Source organism: Spermophilus citellus (assembly GCF_964194105.1).
Source record: "Spermophilus citellus genome assembly, chromosome: 1".
Classification (NCBI taxonomy): Eukaryota; Metazoa; Chordata; class Mammalia; order Rodentia; family Sciuridae; genus Spermophilus; species Spermophilus citellus.
Window position 1 is genome coordinate 188,892,012 of NC_138182.1, and position 22,427 is coordinate 188,914,438.

General features: G+C 46.2%; 1 protein-coding gene and 1 long non-coding RNA gene across 3 annotated transcripts; one reads left to right on the forward strand and one right to left on the reverse strand.

The window, feature by feature from the left end:
- Positions 1–86: 86 nt before the first annotated feature.
- DELE1 (DAP3 binding cell death enhancer 1) lies at positions 87–12,800 on the reverse strand. 2 transcript variants are annotated; one of them, XM_081297031.1, is made up of 13 exons: positions 12,642–12,800; positions 11,787–11,901; positions 11,565–11,682; positions 9,366–9,513; positions 8,268–8,429; positions 7,937–8,025; positions 7,739–7,835; positions 5,718–5,860; positions 4,532–4,690; positions 4,345–4,437; positions 2,147–2,306; positions 1,421–1,642; positions 87–729 (listed from the first exon to the last, which is right to left on the reverse strand). In XM_081297031.1, exons 1-12 carry the CDS (start codon positions 12,670–12,672, stop codon positions 1,422–1,424), a joined length of 1,536 nt encoding a protein of 511 aa, XP_081153157.1. In that variant the 5' UTR covers positions 12,673–12,800; the 3' UTR covers positions 87–729; position 1,421. The 2 variants fall into 2 exon arrangements, with proteins under 2 accessions (XP_081153157.1, XP_081153156.1); XM_081297030.1 differs by having other exon boundaries at positions 87–732.
- A 151-nt stretch (positions 12,801–12,951) lies between these two features.
- LOC308650831 lies at positions 12,952–21,791 on the forward strand. Its single transcript, XR_014022419.1, has 4 exons — positions 12,952–15,036; positions 16,053–16,140; positions 21,087–21,301; positions 21,682–21,791. It is a non-coding gene; the product is annotated as an uncharacterized lncRNA (long non-coding RNA).
- Positions 21,792–22,427: the final 636 nt, after the last annotated feature.

Below are 22,427 nucleotides of genomic sequence, written 5' to 3' on the forward strand. Positions count from 1 at the left end.
GTTTAGAGATGAGGATGGAGCCTTGGCTTTCAGCTCCTCCTGACCGTCTCCCTGGCCCTCCCCGACACATTCAAGAGAAAGACTGATGAGATAACCCACCATCTGCTTTATTAAGCACCCATACATTTCTGGCTCACCTTTCCCAATCGAGGACTCACAATCTACACTCTCTGGCTCCAAGTGCCCAATCTCCATTTATTCCCTCACAGCGGTAGGACCCTAATAATGCTTTCACGTAAAGTGACAGTGTAGACTAGTAGAACGTAAGGCTGGGCCGGGAGTCAGAAGGCTAAGTTCTCATACTGGCCTGGTGACGCATAAAGCCACTCAACCACGGGCATCACCTTGCCTCTGGGGTCTCAGCAAGAACCCAGATCCTTTCCACAGTAAAACACCTGTGCTTCAGCCTGAAAGGTAGGAGGCAGGGCACACACTGCTGCTCTTGCTCTACAATTCAGGAGACAATGTCAACAAGTCAGGTCCACTGCTTCAAGATGACATGGCCAGGCAAGCAGGCTGAGCCAGAACCTGGGTTCTTCGCACACTTTCTTCTTCTTATGATGCTGGGAGCTGCTCAAGGTTGGGGGGAAGGGGAGTGAATAACTGGCCTCTTCTTTGGGACTCTAGCTTTGATATCTCTGAGCATTCACAGGTTCCCTCTTCAGGACTGAGGTGAGGACTGAAGAAGCCAAGCAGATCCACGTCGGCATTTAGGCAGGCAAGAAACTCCTTCTGCCCAAACCAAATGTGAAAGGAGAACCATGACAAATCCATTGGGGATGTACAAAGACCAGTGTTGGAGCTAGTCCCAGGCATGTCTTGATGTGTCTTTTCCCAAGTATTAGCCACTCATAGCACCACCCCCATAATTTTTGCCACCTCTCTGGATCTCTATTCCCCTTTACACAATGTTTTTCTTTAAATTGACCTCTCCCCCTTTTGAAATTAGCTTTATAAATATCTGTAAAAACTATAGATCAATATGACATCATCTTTTATATTATACATTAACTATATAACTACTATAATCCTCCTGTGCATCACCAGAGTCACACAATTCAGATTATGGCCAGAGATGGTGCAGTATAAGTGTGAGGAAAATTCGGCATGGGATGGAGAAGGTGAGGGACTGGCTCAGAGACAGGCTAAGGTGAGGAGCAGGGTCTCTAGAATCTCCAGTGGATTTTCACAAGTCACTGAATGCATCCTTTTGGTGAACGGATCAGAAATGACTGAGAACAGAATGCTCATTCATGAGGCTACCAAGTGAGGGGAAAGGTCAAAGTCATTGATTAACCATGCATTTGATAAAGTTGGGGACCTGGCTCCCTCTGGGGAAAGGGACTTTGACACCCTATTTTTATCATCCAGTCTCCTGTTCCTCACCCCCAGGCCCTTAAGTAACTGTGTTTGATCTCACCTTAGCCAAAACCCAGTCTTACAAGACTCCTTTCCAACGAGGGAAGAGCCCTGCTGGAGGCTCCATGGCTGGATCCAAAATGCCCACTTCTGCAGAGGAGGCCAAGGTTCCCTGTGCTGGAGGCGTGAGGGAGGCCTGAGGCACCTGCCAGCAGAGTGTTCAGGCTGCAGAGGGAGGGGCTGGAGAAAGATTTCGGTGCTGCTGGGTGGCTGGGCCCTGGGGCTACAAGAAGGGGTAAGAGCAAGGCTTACTCACGGTATTCTCCAGTATTCTCCGACTCCTATTTTGGAGCAAGAACTTTTAAAGGACTTGGTTCCCCTGGCACTGTTAACCCAGCCCCGCTCTAGTGACTCATGAGTGAGCAGGACTCCCAGAGCCCAAGAAGGGTAATTCAATAGCCTCAGGGCACTGGCTCTCCAGAGAAGCCTTCAGAGCAGCCACCATTTGTTCAATAGCTACTGTGTGTCAGGCTGTGCTAAGCCCTTTATCATCATCTCATTTAATCCTTACAAGCTAATGAGTGAGGTACTATCACCCTGATTTTCAGAGGTGAAGAAACAGGCTGAAAGACATGGAGACCCAGTTCAGTACAAGGAGGGGTTAACACTCCAAAAGCTGTGCTCTTAACCACCACTGAGGCTGGACATGACAAGGAGACTCTTGTCTGCCACAGGGTGGGTGCTGAGCTCAGTGGAGGAACAATCTGGCTTTGACTTGCATTGGTACCTGTTGTCTCTGTGGAAAAGAGGGTGCGCAGCCTCTCCTGGGCAGGCTTGTTTCCTAGAGCCGCTGACTGCTGGTAACATCTCACGGCCTCTCCCAGATTTCTCTGAACACCAAGGCCCTTCTCATAGCAAATTCCCAAGTGGTACCTGCTCTGTAAGTCCTAAAGGAGAAAATGGATAGACATACAGACACATGTGCAGGACTGAAGAACTGTAAGGCTCAGCCAGGAGGTGGAGTCAGGCATGCTGGGGCTTCATCCACGCAGGGTCAAGGGCCAGCCCGGGCCCATCCCATTCCAAGGGATCTCAACCATGAAATGCCAGAGGCCCAGAGCCTGCCTAGCCCAGAGAAGACTGGATCCCTCCACCCAGGAGATTCCAGACAGAGTAGTGAGGAGGCTTCTTTTGCTGAGGCTGCCTGAAAGAAGGCTGCAGCCCTTATGGGAAACCTTGGAGTCAGGCTCCTACATTCTCCTGAAAGAGCAGAAGGCAGTGATGGAAGATCAGCTTCCCAAAGGCCCTGTGTGCCTTCCTGAGTCTCTGCCCAAGAGGTCTGCTGAGCAGAAATGACAGAGTATAGCTCTGAGTCCTCTCTCCTGAGGACAATGCTCCTCAGAGGCAGAACAATTAGTGGTTACAAACCTGGCCTGTGCAGCCGGGTTCCAATCTTGACTCTACCACTTATCATCTGAGTAACCTAAGACATGTTACTCTACATCTCAGTGCCTCGGGTTCCTCACCTATAAACTGGAGTTTAGTAACTATACTACCTTATTAGTTTGCTATGTTTCTCTGTGAAAAGTGCTTAGATGAGTGCTGTTATTATTATCATCCCCTTTAATTGCCCACATCAATAATCCCTCCCTATTAGAATATTTTCATCATATCCCAAGTTAAAATAAGACACCTTGTAGACTCCCAACTATGGTCCCATTTCTCTTTTATCCTCTGCAGTCATTTTGTTGCTACACATTCTGCCCCCACTTCTGTTATACATAGGCCAAAGTCTTGGCAACAGAGTAGCTTTGGGGCTACAAGCCAGGTTAGAACACAGCATGGGCTTAAGTAAGGCTAAGCACCCACCCCAGCAACACTGAAAACCCAAGGAGACACCATACCCTGTAGGTGGGAAGAGGGTGAGGTCAGTATCCCAACTGACCATATGGGTGACAGACATCCTTTGTACACTTTTCTTCTTGGTCTGCTGTCTGACTCTAGCCAGCCAGGGTGCCCCCAGGTGTGCCCAGCACATGGATTGCAGACCCACTTAGCCTGAAGAAGGTTGGCGGGGGTGGGGGGGGGGGAGGGTTCTTGCAAGGAAAAGAAGACATAGTGCCAGGTAATGGCTGGGGACACTGGTCCCCTTTTGATAGTTACTATATATACTTTGAACAACACAGAGTGGACAAGAAAAAGTATTCTAATGTCTAAGAGTTCAGTAAAGCTATCAGGTTATTGAAAAGAATTTGGTGTTTCATAATGACATAAAGCTTTTAAGATTTCCTGCATTAAAAATAGCTGTTATAACTCAGTACTTCCCAAACCCAACTAACTATTTATTCCCTTGTAATATTCGGAAACATCCCATGGAACTACTTACTGCTCTATTGAACAAACTCTGGGCTAGCACACCTGAATGCCAAGGCCCCCAGTTCATAGAAAACCAGAAATTCCTTTTCCCACAAAGTGCTCAGTGTGTCCACCAGGTGTATCTGAGTCTTGGCGACTACCACAACTTGCAGAGATGCACTCATCATGGGAATAGCTTACAAAGCATCCTCATATCTGTTACTTCGGTTAGATTTTGATTCTTTCAACAACCCTGTGAAGTTGTAGACAGGTGAGGAAGGCACCATTATATCAGTTTTAAAGATGGGTAAACAGGTTTGAGTTCAGAAGTGAGTGGCTCAGTAATGTGCTAATAAATGTTCAACAACTGGATGGGCAGGAAGGAACCCTACTTTGCAGCATTCAGTAAGGTGTGTAAGTAAATACTCCCCCCAGGGCTGATTTTCACCTCCAGCATAGCACTGGACCTGCCCAGTGGTCACAGAACAAGTACACCAGAGCTAAGGCTTAGAGCCAAGCCAAAGCTCCTTGCAAACAATTTTGTAAGCACAGAACTCAGTACCAGTTCCCAAACCCCTTCTCTGATCAGGCTCAATATCCCAACATGTCTGGCTTCCAGAGATCTCATACCCCATTGTTGGCTGCAAGCCAAAGATATTTCACAGCTCTCTGCTCATCCAGGTGTGGCTCCTTGGTGAAAAGCACCCCAAGGAAAGCCTGGGCCTACAGACAAGGAGAAAGGAAGATGACATCTTGGTCACTTTAGAGGATCCACATGCTCCAGACAGTTAGGATAGACCCTGCCAATGGCACTCACCTCTCTCAATCCCGAGTCTGCAGCTTGCTTCAGCATGGACACTGCCCTCTGCCGCTCAGGGTCTTGTGAGGAGGCGGGGTCTTGCAGTAGGCACCTGGCATAGCGGTATTGAGCCAGGCTATGGCCCTGGCTGGCAGCCAGTTGGTAATAAAGAATTGCCTGGGGCAAAGGGAGAAATATCAAGTCTGCTGGTAACTCTATAAGCACCTTATTCTTTGAGTGAAATTTTCAAAAAAATCATTTAAATAATACATAATCATTATAGATTAGTCAGATAAGCCAAAACTTAAAAATAGAAACTAAAATCCTGAGAAATCCTGCCTCCAAAAGATCATTCTCTGTTAAATTATTGTTTTGTTTTGTTTTTTTTTTTTTTTTGCAGACCACGGATTGAACTCAGGGGCACTCAACCACTGAGCCTCATCCCCAGCCCCTATTTTGTATTTTATTTAGAGACAGGGTCTGAATTGCTACCTTTTGCTGAGCCTGGCTTTGAACTTGTGATCCTGCCTCAATCCCAGAGCAGCTGGGATTACAGGTGTGCACCACCATACCCGGCTCTCTGTTAAAATTTTAGTATATAGGTTTGAAGATTTCTTCCCATAGACGTGTATTACATATGCACACATAAACAGAAGGAGAGGGGGAGAGAGAGAGACAAGAGATATGAGAGAGAGAGAGTGAGAGAGAGAGAAAATAGTATCATACTACTTATTTTATAACCTTTTACTTAACAAGACACTATGAATATATTTCCCTGTCAATAAATATCGATCTATCACATCATTGGTAAGGCCCATAGATTTAATTTGCCAGTTCTCAATGAAGGAATTTTAAGATGGTTTCCCCTTTCTTGCCTACATATACAATTAAAAGAAACACATTCATGTTTATTTTTGTGTACTTATCTTTTTTAGAATGATCCCATTTTTTAAGGGCTGTTTTGAGCTCTTGAGGGTATAGGTACAAGGAAGAAAAGCAAGATCCCTGTCCTGCCAGAGCTTTGAGTCTAAATTCCTGGAAGTTAGGAGCTTCTTTTTTTATTTTTTTCTTTACAGCGAGCTGCAACCAAGTCAGGAAAAGAAGCTGGCTTTCCCCCATCCCTGCCAACTACTCATTTCTGGAGATCATGCTGGGCAGCTCAGCACAGGAGACAGGACAGGTCTGGAGGCAGAAGGGACAGTACCTTGTTGAGGTCCCTGGGGGTGCCTCTGCCATGCTCGTGACACAAGCCCACGTTGTACTGTGCTTTGCTGTAGCCACGGTCTGCAGCTTTCTGGAAGTAAGAAAAGGCTGCTATATAGTCCCCGTTCCTCATGTTCTCTATCCCTATAAGAAAGCACAGGGCATAAACACAACTTCCTCTATGAAATGTCCTACATTCTCAACCAGACACACTCGGCTCCCTACCGCATCCCAGGCTCACTCTTCTTTGTGCTACACCTCAGCATATGTTTCCATCTTCCAATTTCTCTTTGGTTTACCATAGACAACAGTGGGTTCGGCCCTCCCATAAACCATCCCTCCCCTTGGTAATAACATTCCGATTGCCCTTTAGGAACAATGCTGTCTATGGGCCTGTGCTCTTCCTAACCAATGAGACCCTCTCAGGAATCTGAATCTTGATCAGGTTGGGATAAGGAGGGGAGAGAGCTCTTGTAAGTTTATTCTGATAGCAGCTGTGGAGATACTGTCTATGGGTTGCGGTCCCTTGGGTCTTTGGAGTTTCCCTGATTCCTGTCCTGAGGCTTGGCAGGTCAAAATTTTCCTTTGGGCCTTAAGTGAGCCAGAGTGGAATTAAATAGCCTATAACCAATGAGCCACACCTGACACAAGTGACACTTCTTATCTTATAGTAATGAAGCCAGCCAATGCCTGCACGCAGGTGCATCCAAACCCAAACTCACACATCACCCAAACAAAAAGGAAATAGGAAAGGAGCAGGGAATAGCCAATTCTCAACTTTGCTCAAACTGTTTCCTGCCTGGGACCCCTCAGTCCACCTCCACCATCAGGCCTCCCGTCTCATTGCTGTTCTAGAATCTTCTGACCACACTCAGGCTTTACACAATTTTTTGGCACTTTACTAATATACCAAATTTTTCCCTATAAAATAAACTGCTTTAAGAATACAAGTCCTCTCTCCTCAATTAGACTGCAAAATCCTAGAGGCAGAGCAGGAAAAAAAAAGAATGTAGGAGAAATAACTTTGCATAGGGTGAAAGCTCTATACAAATGCAAAATATGATTATAGCTTATGCTGCTTTTGTGTTCTGCCACAGTGCTTAGCACTTGCTGAATAAATGAATATATGAATGAAGGAATGGGCAAGAAAATTCTGAGGGGCTGGGGATGTAGCTCAAGCGGTAGCGCGCTCGCCTGGCACGCGTGCGGCCCGGGTTCGATCCTCAGCACCACATACCAACAAAGATGTTGTGTCCGCCGAGAACTAAAAATAAATAAATATTAAAAATTCTCTCTCTCTCTCTCCTCTCTTACTCTCTCTTTAAAAAAAAAAAAAAAAAAAGAAAAGAAAAGAAAATTCAGAGACTGCCCATCAAGATCACAAAAAACTAATGAGGGAGAAACCAGGTTCCATTCAGCCAGCAGTGAATTAAGGTTGCCTCCCTGCTGCCTGACAACTCACTGTCCAAGGTTCACAGAGCCCTCTGTCCTTGGGGAGAGGACTTGAGGGGACAAAGGAGCCCACCCTGTCACCAGTCCCCACACTGGCTCCATCAGTAACCCTGATCCTCTACTCTTCTAATTTCCTCTTCCTTTAACCTTGTGTTTTAACTATTTTCTCATACTTAAAAGAATTTTCAGGGAAGCACATGGTCATTCAGCTGCCTGACAGGTGTGGCCTACACTCTGGCTTATACAACTCCCTACAAGGTCATGTCCTTAAAGGGAAGGAGTGGTCCTTCAGCTTTTCCTACCTTCCCCCTTCCAGTGACTTAATCCATGGATCAGAAGGTAGCAGCCAGAATAGCCAAACTGAACCTCAGGATGAGAGGTAGTTTTAAGAATGTCAGAGCACATGTGAACATGAATGGGTCCCTGACATCACTGAGCAGGTGCTAGATTGGTCTACCTACCTGGGAGAAAATTAAATCTCTTGTCTAAACCACTTCTGACCCTGACTGTATTCCACCTACCAAATACCCCTTCCATTGTCCCACCCTCCTGCAGGGTCTCTCCAGTTACCCAGGAAGTTGAAAGCGATGGAAACACTGAGCTGGAAGAGCTGCTGAATGGACATCACGGCCTCCTCAAGGGGGAGAGGTTTTGACTTATCTTGTTCCTGGGGAAGAAATATCCAGATGCATCAGAAGATGGCTCATTGGGATGGCCCTTCCCCCACAGAATGCTGTGAGGATCCAAGTGGCCAAAATTAGATAATACCTTCTTTTCACAAGTGGGCTGAGGCTGGGTTGGCTTTGTCTTGGGCTCAAAGCTACTGCTGTCATACAGGAAATCAAACTTACTGGGACCTGCAAGAGAAAGATACCCAGCCAGTGTGAGGGAGAAGACTGCTATTTCCCCTACCCTCCCAGTCTGCCCTGCCTCTCCGTCCAGCACCCATCCAGGGTCCAAAAATAACTGAATCATCCCAGAAAGCAAGAAACTTCACAGGAATGACAATTCCCTTATCTGGCAATATACAGCAACAAGCACCCATCTGCCCAGCTCCCCCTAAGCCACCCTCTACCCATTTAAGGAGGTGAGACTATACCTTCCTCAGGAGGCTCCTGAAGACCAGTTGTTCTCAAGGAGCTAGGCAAGGAAAAGTTTCTGAACTGAGCCGAGAGTTCTTCCTGGACCAGCCTAGGTTCCCTGAGGCCAATACATCTGGGAACTGGGCCATCAGGGTCAGGGAGAACGTGTCTCCTTAGTGCTGGAAAGAGTCAGCAAGAACAGTCAGGTCAGAGGGGATAGTTCAGATTGACAGAGTCCTCCCTGAGGTTTTAGAGGTCAGAGAAGAATTCTGAAACTCCTAGGACATCTCCTTCCCATTTTTCCTTCTGCATTTCCTTTCTGGACTCCCTCCAGGACCCACATTTATGCTGATCTTCCATCCGGAGCATAAATCACTCCTCTGCTTGAATTATTTCAGTATCAGGGAAGTATTGAGCTATTCACAATATAGCCCCAGCACCTAGCACTTTGTTTAATGGCAATGTTGGTAATGATTATAAGCATAATAAGAGCAAGAATTTAAACTGATAATTACCAGGCACTTATTATATGCTAGGCACTGGTCTAAGTCCTTGACATATATTAGCTCATTTAGTGTTCCTAAGTAACCTCTACAATGGAATTTATTATTATTACACCATTTTCTAAAGAAAGAAACTGAAACATGGGAAAGTAAAAAGTGGCTTGTTCAGGGACACAGGGCTATATGCATAGAACTGGGGCATGAACCCTTATAATCTGACTTCAGAGCCTCAACCACTAGGCTATATGGCTTCTGTACCATGGCACATAACACATACTCAATAAAGATTCACTTCATGGATGAGTGACAGAATGACTGACCAGAGAATCACCTAACTTGCTGAGGGTCAGGCAGGAAGCCACACCCAGGATTCTAAAGGACTCTGGACTTGGGAGCTCCATGGGAGGTGATGGGAGGACAGGGAGGGACACAGAAGGGCAGGTGTGGCCCACACCCTGGGTGGACAGAACTTCCCCACATTCCCCTTCCTCTGACTTCAGATAGGAAAGGCAAGGAGCTGCCGATGGCTCTTTTCCTGAGGTGTGTCCAGAGAGCTTCCTGGCCTAGAGAAACTCCCAGCCTAGCCCTCCTGCTCCAGGACTGAGAACTCACAGGAGTGCGGGTGCCACCAGGGAGAAGAGAGGAAACGATCCAGGGGACTGCGCCAAGAGCAGCGTTCTGCTCGTCGAGGTCCTGCTGGCAGGGATGCTTGGAAGTGAATCTGCCTCGCCAGCTGCAGTGCCAGCACGGCCAGAGTGCCCTGGGAAAGAGCACATCAGGACATGGTCCCCCACCAGTCAACTCCTTCAGAGCTGGCCTTCAGCTCCCCCATCATTTCCTCGGGAAGCCTTTCCCGACTCCCGCTGGGCAGCTCCCCTGCTCACAACATGCAAACTTTTCCTCTTGTACTTAATAAGCATCACTACAATTACTCATCTAAGGTCTGTTGCTTCTGTTAGCATAACAAAGGCAGGACTGTACATGCTTTGCTCACCAATGGATCCCTGGTTCCCAGCACAGTGCTAAGCTATCGTATGGGCCTAATAAATGCGCACTAAATAAATGCACAACTAGTAACTGAACAAAGAAAATCTAGGCAAGCAAAAAGATGATACGGTAAGCTGGAAATGATGCACATTTCCAGCTGCAGGCTTGTGGAAGGTGTCTCCTTCTCTGACAGGTCAGCAAAAGACCTGAGCTACCTCTTAACCCAGTGCCTGCTTTGTTTTCCCTGTCTCCACCCCTGTCATGCTCAGGGAGGGATGCCCAAACACTTGTCTGTTGCAATAGGTACTGTGCATATGATGGCAAATAAGACAGACCTACCTCTACCTGGGGAAGCTTATATCTTGTATAACCCAAGTATAGAGAAAAAGAAATACAATAACTTGCAATTATGCTAGATGCCAAAAACAAAACAAATTGTGAGGTTACAAAGAATGTAAGAGGAAAGCCTGATAAGGAGTCATGAAAAGCCTTCCTATGGGGGTGATGTATGAACTAAGTTCAGAAGAAAGAGAAGGCAGCAGTACTGTGAAGAAAGGGACAAGTATCCATCGCATTGGGGACAGCTTGTATGTAGGCCCTTTCATATGGACAGTAGTACAGAGCCCAGGGATGATATAAGGCCCTCTGGAATCCAGGCCTAGTTCACAAAAGGACTTGGTGTGGAACTTTACTAGTGCTCAGATCTTTGACAAAATGGAAAAATGTTCCCCTCTCTAGGGTATATGCCCCTAGTCTGCAAAAACCCAGAGAATGGTATCCCATCATAGAAATATCCCAGACTCAGCTGATGACACCAATTTACAGGTTAAAAAAAAAAAAATGAGGGGCTGGGGTTATGGCTCAGTGGTAGAGCGCTTGCCTAGGCACTGGGTTCAATTACCAGCAACATATATAAATAAAGAACAAAATAAAGGTACATCGACATCTAAAAAAATATATTAAAAAAAAAATGAGGCTCAAAGAGGTCAAGTCAATTGCATAAATGCACAGCATGAAAGTAGTGGGGATGGGATGTGATAGACACAAGTGATACATGTGTCAACTTCATTCACAATACCTTATAAGCCGAACCTCTACCTGAAAATTTGCCCAAAAGACAAAGGTTCTGCCCTATTATACTTAGTGTTTACTACGGAGCACCTAACTTTCTAGATTCTGTAGTAGGTACTTTTACAAGTCATAGTAGCTGAAGTAATACAGCCTGAACTCCAGAGTTAAATAGGGAGTAAATACAGTGACTTGGAAGGCTGAGACAGAAGAATTGTAAGTTCAAGGCAGTTTCAGCAACTTAGTGAGATAGTGTCTTAAAACAAAAAATTAAAAGGGCTGGGAAGGGAGGTTGATGGTAAAGGACCCCTGGGTTCAATCCCCAATACCAAAAAAAAAAAAAAAAAAGAAAAAAATTACATTTTTCTTTGTGTAAGATTTTTGCAATGATGTTAAACAAAATAACACATGTATAATAGTTTACATTAGTATGTAATGATATTTATTATTATTTACTGTAAGCTCCATGAAAGCAAGAATTATATCTACCTTGTTCTCTGCTATGTCCCCTAGTGCCAAGAAAAAATGCCTGGCTCAGAGGTTTTAGATAAATGTTTACTGAATAAAATGAGGGCTAAGTACACACCAAGGGTACAGGGTGTGACACTACATCCATGAATATACTCCAGTGTCATGGGTTCCTCATTGTGTAGACACAATGATGGCCTTGCTCTCCTTTCTAGACCTGGCTACTCTTCCATGCAGGATCATTCTCATCCATGCTGAAGGTAAAGGACAGGATTGGGGATGCCTTACCCATGAGATGGCATCCCACAGGGTATTTGGGGAGACACGAGCAGACATCCACTGGAAGACATTCTTCCATCCATGGGACTTTGGGCCCCTGCTTGTACTCGGACCATGGTGGCCTGACCTAGATGATATAATTAGAAACTATCAAGTTCTGTCCAAAACGGGGGCAAAGGAGGCAAAGGAAGGCCAGAGGAGAAGATGGGTGACAGAATGGCAGTGTCTCACCTGTCAAGGTTGGGCAAAGGGACCAGCAAGGTGGAGGAGGTCGCTTGAGGCACATCTGAGCTGTTGGTCTTGGGGGTCACACCCCGGAGGTGAGGTCCCAACAGACGGGGAAGTGCTGTGCAGAGCAACAAGGATCAGTTACTTCAACAGGAACAAGACCGAAGCCAAGTGGCCCCAACAAAGCATTATCTCAGGAAACACAGGAATCACTGGCATCTGCCTCTACAGTGTTTTCTTATTTCTTTTTTTTTCCCTTTTTCTTTTCTTTTTTTTTTTTTTTTTTTTTTTTTTTTTTTTTTTGCAGTGCTGGTGATTGAATTCAGGACCTCATCCATATTAAACAAGCAGTCTACCACTAGCCACATCCCCAGCCCTTGCACTGGTTCTCATGGAAATCTTTAGCCTAGTGGGGATTCTAAGGTGCCACCCCAGAACCAAAAAAGAAGGCTCTCAGGATGAGCATCTATACTCTGAAAAAGTTCACCCAGGCGATTCTAATGCCCTCTATGGGTGACAACCTTTGCTCTATGGCCACACATCCACATTTAGAGTCTCTAAATCTCTCCTTTGTTCATTGGTTTCACTACTCCACAGCCTCTAGTTTTTTCATTGACTCCTCCCCTTCCTAGAGCTCCACCCATTTCCTTGGGTCTAAGCTCCACCTTCTTCTCACTTTGCTGCACAACTCAAATTCCAACATCACCTGACTTCTTAGACGTAGCCCCGCCTCCTTAAGGCCCCGCCTTCCTCCAGTCTAGCCCCGCCCACTGTCGCTCCGGCAGTTTCCTTGCGTCCCTTCCCTCCAATTCAGAGTCTCTGCGGCCTTTGGGCACTAGCAGACGGGCTGCCCCTTACCTCGGCCCAGGAGACCCGTCAGTCGCCACATGTCTCCAGCACCATAGAGACCGCGCAGCCGAAAAAGCCAGGCCAAACCATGGGACAGCCGCTAGAGCGGCCGCTGTGGTGTCCCAAGTGGGGAAATCCCCACGCGACTCTTGAGCTCGCCAATTAGAAAAGAGCTCCACCGGAAGGACGGCCCTCAGCGAGAGGAAGTGGAGGATGTGGGCGTATCTGGGGCCAGTCGGGAGGTGAACCGCGACAAGGGCATGAGGGTATAGGCCCAGGAAAGAGCTGTCATTTGCCACCCCCACTGGAGAGAGGACAGCGCGCCGACCCGGGGATCGCAGGTGGCCATTGTGGCAGGGCTGGAACGACTGCGGTGGAGCAAGAGGACCTTGTAGACACCGCGGAGCCGCCGAAGAGGAAAAGACTCCCCAGGCCCAGAGGCTTAAGGAGGCGAAGTGGATCTAGGCCGGAGGAGAAGAGCCTTAGGGCCCCACGGAAGAAGCTAGCAGTCCCAGCTTCCCGCTCGAGGCCATCGTTTAGCGATGCCAGGCCCCGACCCCACCGTAGGCCTTGAGAAATGCACCAGGCAGGGTTTCAATTCTTAGATTCTAGCTGTCAGCTTTGTCGCACTGTGTAGCCTAAGGCCGACTCCTTCCCTTATCAGGGCCTCAGTCTGTGTACCACGATGGGGTCAGGTGGAATAGTCTCCCCTGGTTCTTCATGGTGTAACAGGCTGAGACTCTGATTTGCTCCTTTCAAAATCCCAAGAGCAGCCAGCCACACGCCCTGTTAATCAGAGCCCATGTCTGCAAACCCAGCCAATGTTAAGTTGTGTTCTTTTGAGAGAAATAGCTCTCCTTTCACTATATTTGAATCCATTAAATAAAAGAGCTCAAATTAAAATATAAGATGTTCAGACTTAGACTTCTTGTCCTCTTCCCCCTTTTTGGTGAGTGTAAGTCTCTAGGGTGAGAGAGTACTGAACGTAACTACTTTTAAACCCAGGCATGTGGTACAAAATTTGTATTCATTTGTTAAACAGTTTTTGAGCCAAAAGTCAGCTGCCATTCTAGGATCTGAGAAATCAGTTGAATAAGGAGCTTCTGTGACCTTCAGGAATACATGGTCCAGTGGATTAGAGTGGATGATGGAGTCCCACAAATTTGAGTTTGATTCCCAGCTTTCTCATTTTCTAGCTTTATTATATTGTGCAGGTTCCTTAATCACACCAAGCCTCTTCTTCTTCATCTATAGAATAGAGAAAGTAATACCTCATGCAATTGTTGTGAGGCTTAAATAAAATAAAAGTTTAGCATAGTTCCTGGCACATAGTAATAGCCCAATCAATGTAAATTGCTATTATGGTTGTGGAGGAGGTGAGTAGGCAAATGTATTAGATAACATTGTAATAGAAGCATGAGCAATGGGTTGTGGGATGTACCATGGAAAGATTCAAAAAAGTGGTTGCATTTGAGCTGGGCCTTTAAATATAAGTAAGAATTTATGAAGTAGAGATGAGAAAAAATAATTGTAAGCAGAAAAACTGTGAATAAAGGTCCAGGAGTTTGAATATTGGGGAACTATTCATAAATAACTTGATTTGAAATTTGGGGCAGTTACCTTTCATATTCCTTGTGTTGGCTGCCTCAACAAGTGCTCTGGTTCAGCTGTGTTCTTCCTGGGACTTCGGTGCCCTTCCTTTCAACCTGTCTGTACTTGGCTTTCTTTTCCAAGGGTCAGCCCAATTCTCAACTGTTTGAGACCTCCCTGCTTTCTGCTTTTCCCATTTCTTGTAACACTTAATTTCTTACTACATGGTTTAGCAGTAATTACATGTTGTCCTGTTATTTAATTACCTCATTTGTGTAAGTCTAGTCTCCCCAGTTCTCCAGGGCAGAGATAGCATTTTCCCATTTTGTGTCCTATATGGGGCTGACATAAACTAAGTCCACAGAATATGTTCAAGCAATGCCTGTTGACGACCAGATACCTTGTGCTGATGGTGATATAGCCACATGTACCAGAGCCCAGCTATGGGATTTACTGATTTGAATGGAAATGTCTTCACTCCACATCCACACATTATTGAGTGTTCTCTCTGTTTGAAGCTAGTTAAAAGGTTTTGAAGGAGAGGATCTGAGAAGACACATGTGTAAGGTGCTTGTTGCCATGTATAAAATGGCATTATGGCATCTTGTCGCCAGAGAACAAGGGATAGATGTCAGGGGCAGCTGGCCTCCTCACTGGCATACCAGGAGCACTGTCAGGAAAGGCAACTTTGTTTCCTTGAGCTTTGGATTTGCCTGAACCGCCCAGGTTCCAAACCATCAGCCATTCTCTTCTATTCCCCAAACTGTGGTTGGATTGTGGCACAGAGTCAGGTTGATTCAATTCCTCTTCAAAGGTAAGCTATCTTACACTGGGAACCTATTGTCCAGGTACCCATTTAATCACCTCTTGTGACAAATACTCATGCTACTGTGTATACAGTGAATGTTCTAGACTTTTGTTATTGCTTTCGTTTTTGTAGACATTCTTAATTTTCATTAATCAAGTATATGAGAGCTTAATTCAGTGTTAGTGTTCTGAATGTATAACAACTTTAAAAATGGCTGTGGTCCCTGCCCTCACAGAGAAAATAGTGTAGTGGGGCAAAGTCAGTAGGCAATTAAAATACAGAATGGTGTTTTATTTATTTATTGCAACACAATAAATAGTGCAACAATCATTTTATTAATCTCTCACAGTTCTGCAAGTTGACTGGGCTCAGCTGGGCAATTCTGCTAGTCTCTCTTGGGGTCTTAAGAGGTTGCAGTCAGATGGCAGCAGAAGCAGGAGTTGTGTGTAGATAAGTGGTGCACTGGAAAGACAGGGCCTCATTTTCTCTCCATGTAGTCTCAGGGCCTCTCTGCTCTACATGGCCTCTCCAGCTGGGTAGCAGAACTTACGGGATGGCTCAGAGCTTCCGAAATTACCAAAGTGGAAGCTGCCAGGCTCCTTAAAGCTTAAGCCTAGAACCAATATGGCATCACTTCTGTACTCTGTTGTTATAGCAGTTTACAAGGCCAGTTCAGAATCAAAGTGAGAGTGAAAGACATAAGGTGGGAAGTTGGTTCTTTGGATACTACCAACTTCTACAGTGTGGGGAATGTACAGGTGCTATTGGAGTTGGGTACGGTGGCACACACCTGTAATCCCAGCAACTCAGGAGGCTGAGGCAGAAGGATCTTGAATTTAAAGCCAGCCTCAGCAACTTAGCTAGGCCCTGCCTCAGAATAAAATACAAAAAAGACTGGGATGTGGCTCAGTGGTAGAGTGCCCCTGGGTTCAATCCCCAGTACCCAAAATAATATCTTTCTCTCTCTCTCTCTCTCTCTCTCTCTCTCTCTCTCTCTCACACACACACACACACACACACAGCACTATTGGAACAAGGAGAGACCCAGACCTAGGCATGGAAGTTGGGAAGACTCCGAAGCAGCTGCATCTATAATGACCAACCTGAATGGTGAGGATTAGGAACTAGCCAGGTAATGATGAAGGGAAGGTACAGTACAGGAAAAGGAAATAGCTGATGCAAAGTCCCAGGGAGACACAGAAAACACAGCTTCGCAAAGAAAGCACAACTTAAGATCACTGTGAGCCAGGCGTGGTGACACACACCTGTAATCCCAGCGGCTAGGGCAGCTGAGACAGGAGGATCTCAAGTTTAAAGCCAGCCTCAGCAAAAGCAAGGTGCTGAGCTAAGACTGTGAGATCCTGTCTCTAAAATAAAGTACAAAATAGGGCTGGGGATGTGGCTCAGTGGTCAAGTGCCCCTGAGTTCAATCTCTGATTTAAAAAAAAAAAAAAAAAAAACAATTACTGTGGTTATAGGGGGTCAGAGTTGGCACGGGTGGGTTGGGGGCATAGAATAGTGACACTCCTTTCATCTGAAGAGGTATGGGGCCAGGTCATAAGGCCCTAGAGTTGTCTGGACTTGGTCAGAGGGCAAGGAACACCTAGGAAGGGTTTTAGCAGAGGAGTAACCAGGCCAGAGGAACAAAGAAAGGACTTTGGCTACTGTGTGGGGGACAGATTGGAGAGAGAAAGTCTTCATTTTCACTGTCTCTTCTAGGCCAGCGGCCTCACCTTCATCATTGAGAAGGCTGGGTCATCACCTCAGCACTGACTTGGGTTCTTTAGATGTTTTTTTATTAGTGGGGATTTTTTTTATATATAGGAATGCAAATTCCTTTATACAAATGTTTTGTTTCATTTATTTTTAAAAGGACATGTAGAAAACCTGCTACCTGGCAGGGATCTGGACATGGGCTTGGTCAGATGGTCAAACAATTTATATTTAAGTGTGAAATGTGTTAAGGAAGAGCCTGCTGGTAGGGATCAGGGAGCATGCCAAGTTCAGTAGATTTGACCCCTCAGATGAAAAGATATATAAAATTTAAATTATCTTTTCATTACCAATGAAAAGATAATGTAGGGGAGGGCACAGAAAGTCATTGAAAGAGCTACTACTCCAGTAAGAAGTCAAATAGTACTAAAGGTTTATATCAAACCCAGCAGACTTCGGCTCCCTGCTCTCCAGTCTCTAGTTCTGCTCCCCAGAGGCAACCATTGTCAACCCTTTGAAAATGTCAGGAGGCAGAAGGGCAGAGGCTCTGAAACTGGCGTGTCTCACATCCAACGTAGCTCTCCTAAAGACCAGCCAGGTTATCTTGGTCAAGTTAATTATAATAGTTCCCTCAGTTTTCTCATCTGTAAGATGGAGCAGTGCAGTCAATGAATAGTAGCTGCATGTGATGATGATGATAGATGAGGACTAACTTGAGAGGCGCTGTGAGCGTACTCTGATGTTAGTCATATACTATACAAATAAACGTAAGGCCTGATTATGGCTTTGAGGAAATGACAAGGACATGGGCTCAGTTGGAGAGGTCTGAGTCTTCCCCTTCTTCTAAGGCCAAACCCTGTTTATTCTCAGGCCCATTCCCTTCCTGTCTCTTGTAGAACCTTGTTGCTATTATTATCCTTTTCCTCATGCTAAAGCATACATCTCTTTACTAGATTTTTCTTTCTTTCTGCCTATGAAATAGACCAGGGCTTACTTACCTTAGGTGAAAAGCTCTTTACTTGATCCTCCTGCCCTTTTCTGCTCCTATTCTGTTCATTTCTGTCTACCACCAGATTTCTTAGTCAACACACATTCTGCTTCCCAGTTCTATACAACTTCCTTGCTCTTCATCCATGTCTCCCAGCTTTTATCCTTGTTCTTCTGATGCAGGGTCATAAGGATCATCAAAGCTCACCTCATTAATCCCCAGTGGGCCTTTGGATCCAGAGCACTTGACTCAACTCCTTAAATTTTACATACAGAGGGCTGGGGATGTGGCTCAAGCGGTGGTGCGCTCGCCTGGCATGCGTGCGGCCCGGGTTCGATCCTCAGCACCACATACCAACAAAAGATGTTGTGTCCACCGAGAACTAAAAAAATAAATAAATATTAAAAATTCTCTCTCTCTCTCTCTCTCCCCTCTCTCACTCTCTCTTTAAAAAAAAAATTACATACAAAACCTCATCATCCTGCTCCTTCGTTTTCTATTGTATCAATTCTCTAAGCCATCCAGGCAAGAAAGAGGGGTGACTCAATTCCCCTCTGTCCCTCCCATGCCCACATTAGTTTTGACTCTCACTGCAAATGCTAGAAACTCATTGAGGATAGCTTTTGAAAAGCTTTACCAGGATACCAGGGTAGCAGGGGGGATATCTAATGAACCCCACGATCAGGATAGAGCTGGCAGCCAGGAAAAACTAGAACTAGAGACTCAGGAGTCAACAAATTGAGCAATCTCTCTCTCTCCCTCTCCCTCTCCTTCCTTCTTTCCTTCCTTTCTTCCTTGTGGATTTCTTGTGATCTGCACAGACACCCCAAAGGTGTCAGATACTCCCACACCCAGCTAGTCACCAGGTCCTATTAAAAATCACCCTCTTGCATCAGGGCTGGAGTCTGTCTCCTCTGCAGTTTCCCTTGTACTGCATCTTGCTTGTTTGTTTACCATCTGATCATTTTTCTGTCTCTGTTATTGCTTCTTCCTTCTTCTGACCCCTAGCGCAAGCATCACATTTCAGTTCTTTGCTCTTTTCTGAAGCTCCCTTTTGTTTTTTTTTTTTTTTTTGTTTGTTTGTTTGTTTTTTGGTTTTTGGGTTTTTTGACTCCTAAATGAGAATATAGTGGTTAAGAACTTAGGTTCTAGAATCCTAATGGCCTGTGTTTGAATCTCCCACTACTTTCTGATTGTGTAAACTTGGGAAAGTTACTTGAATTTGTGAGCCTTACTTCCTCATCTGTGAATTGAGGTGCATATAAAATGCTTAGTTGGCACAGTGTCCAGCGCACAGAAAGAACTCAATCGGTGGTAACAATGATTAGCCTTAGCTTGTCCTCGTTCCTGAGTTTCAGTCCTAGATCTCCTGCTAGCCTTTTCCCTTAGATGTTCTGCTGGGATCTCATATCCACCTGTCAGAATTCTCCAGATACTGGGGGAAGATGCACCTTTCCCCAAGAGAACTGAGGTGGGGGGGCCTGAAAAAGATGGATGGTCTCATCAAATTCTCGAAGGAACCTGACCTCAGTCAGGCCTCAGGAGAGAAGACTCCAAAGAGCAGTGCTCCTGTAAGCCCCCAAGTCCTGTGCTGGCTGACTCTTGGGACTCAGGAGGGCAGGCAGGGCTGCCATTAGAGGCACATGGAGGATGGGAATCCAATCTAAAACAGCCCGGGGTGGTGAGAGATGTCGCAGGATCTTCAGTGCTTCAAGAGTGTGTGAAAAGTGTGAGCTGCATCCTCAGGGCATTGTGCCAGGCTCAGGCTGGGGCCTCCCTCAAGTGCTGGGGTTTTGGTGCACTTCTGGAGGCCAGAAGCACTTCTGTTTTTAGCTGAGCTATTACAGATCCCCTTTGCACCCTTGTGAACATTCATCACCAAGCCCCACGTGTAGAGTGTACAACTTTCTAGGGCCCAGCAGCCCTGCTCTACTGGCCTGCTCTCTGCTCCCAGGTGGAGACATTTCTGCAACAGGAATCTTGGAGGGCAGTGCTCTCCTCCCACCAGCACAGAGATGGGGAGTGGGGCAGGGAGGCTGCCCTGCCAAATAGTTCAGCGCTCTGACTCTGAGTCAGAATGTGCCTGTGCATCCTGCCTTTGCCATTACTGTCTTTGTGGTCCTAGGTCAGTCAGTTAACTTCTCTGTCTCCTCTGTACTGCAGGGATGATGAAGGGCTGGGGATACAGCTCAGTTGGTAGAGTACTTGCCTTATATGACCAAGGCCATGGGTTCAATCCTCAGCAACACAAAAATAAACAAACAAAAAATGGAGATACTGAAGGGGTGGTAATTCAACAATGAGTCTAATTGTTGAATTTTAGTAAGATAATGCAGGGAAATCACTCAGTTTTATTCACTTACATGATCTGAGCCCTAGGGCCCTGGCCTTGCAGGAATAACAACCCCCATTCCACACACACACCCTGACTGCCATCTCTACCCCATCTGTTTAGTCCTCTGTTTACATATCTGTCGTTACCTTTGGATGATAAGCTCCATTAAATCAAAGAACTGTATGGGTCTATGTCCCTTGTGTCCAGCATAGGACTTGGTATATGGATGATCTTAATACTTGTTTATTGGAAGGAAGTGGTGAAACAATATAGAAGACCCGGGATTCATTCAGCCTCAGAGTCCCATCATCCACTCTGGTTACTCCCCATAAGTGGAGGGCCTAGGTCCCTCGATGTCCTAGAGGCTGGAGATACCACAGCAAATGCAACAGACTGAGCTCCTAGCCTGGTGAACTGTCCAAAGGGTGAAAGACATTAATCGCTTAACAAAACCAATGCTACATTTCAACTGGGAAACTTGCAAGTAAGGAGAAACCTGCTGCTGTGACAGCATAGAACAGGAGGATCACTTTTGGGGGAGGAAAGAATTGGAAGGAATTTGCCACACCATGTAACAAGTAATGTAGGCCCAAAGAAAGGACAGGCTGTAGGTTAGGGATGTAGCTCAGTGTTAGAGTACTTGCCTAGCATGTAAGAGGCCCTGGGTTCAATCCCCAGCAAAACACAAACACACAGAGGCTTGGTTGAAGCAGAAGGTGAAAAAAAATCTTTCAGGCAGAGGGAATGTGCAAAAGTCCTGAGGCTGAAGGTACTGAGTCTGCTGGATGGAAAACAAGGCTTATGTGACTAGAACCCGATAATGGAGGAATTCAGTGGCCTCTAGAAGGTTGCAGAGCTGGGAGCACAAGTTATGCAGAGCCTTTTTTTTTTTTTTTTTTTTGAATGATACTAGTTAAAATTTACTCAATTTTATGTATATGTGCACTGTGCTAAGTACTTTGCATGCATGTTTTCTCAGTTACTTTTCATTTTTTTGGTGCTATTATTCCCATTTTACAGGTGAGGAAAATCCTGACTCGGGAAGGTAAACTTGCTCTGGATCACACAGATGGTGCTACCGTAGTTGGGATTTGAACCCACACGTTAGGGCCCAACATCTACCTTCTTAATTCCTGCACCGGGTCTAAGAATTAAGTGCGGACTTCCATCTTTGGTGCACATTCCAGCTTTGCTACTTGTCGCTGATGCTTATCCTCCAGACTGGAGGAACCCAGGTATACCTTTGCCCTGGTCAGACGTGCTCTCCAGTGGCGGCTGCCTGTAGAGGTGGCCAGAGTTGCCTGGTTTGGGCTCCCGTCCACGTGACTAACCAGGCGCCGCCTTGCCGCGCAGCGCGGTGCAGTGCGACTGCTGCCACCGCAGCTGTGAAATCTGGAGGCATCCCACCCGGGAGCCGCCCCGGGTTGGGCAGGGAGGGGCGCCCGGCAGCCTCCGGCAGAGGGCTCCCTCCCCGCGCTCCCAGGACTGAGCCCGCAGCCCTGCGCCTGCTTCACGTCTCCTCCAGCGTTGAGGGGGGAAAGCAGCGTTCATTTCTGATTAAAAACGACTCTTTTTAAATGGGCTTCATTCTTTATTTCTTTTCGTCCTCTCCCAGGGCCAGAAAGAGGCGGAAAGCGACACCGAGAATCCATTCCAAACGAGCAGCCAAGAGAAGACGCGGCAGCTCCCAGATGTTGATGTTTTGTTTTTTGACATAAATCTTTGCACTCATATGGGAGTTTTCATTGATTCATGTTCCCATCTGCTGAATTTCCTTTTATTTATTTAATATGGCTTTTTGGGGAAATCTTGCTCTGAAGCTCTGGAGGAGCATAAACCGTAGCAACCGCTGCACCCTCCTCCCTCCTCCAAACCTTGGCTGCTGGGGGCCAGAGCTTCAGTGCCTGCAGAGAGGCCGCTCCAAGGCTTCCTCGCTGGGGGCAGGTGCCCCAGGCCGTGTTAATGTGGTTCCACTACTTGGGGCCTGCCAGAGGCTGCCAACGCTAGAGAGAACAAGCGCCCTCGCTGGTGCTGGGGATTGAACCCAGGGCCTTACCCAGGCTAGGCAAGGCTATACCATTGAGCTTCAACGCAGCCTTACTCCCAAGAAAGCAACCATGAGCGAGACAGATGGGGTGGAGTGTTCCTCATCCTCACTATACCCAAATACCATGTTTCCTTCATGCGAAAACACTCGTTCTAATCGACTGGGAAGCCAGAGAACATCTAACAATGGTTGTTCTATTAAATGTAGTAGTTTACCCTACCCCCCCCACACACACACCCGCTTTTCGGCACCCCAACAATGATACTTTGGTAATTATCAATTCTGACTCTGGAGTCAGACTGTCTGGGCTTGAA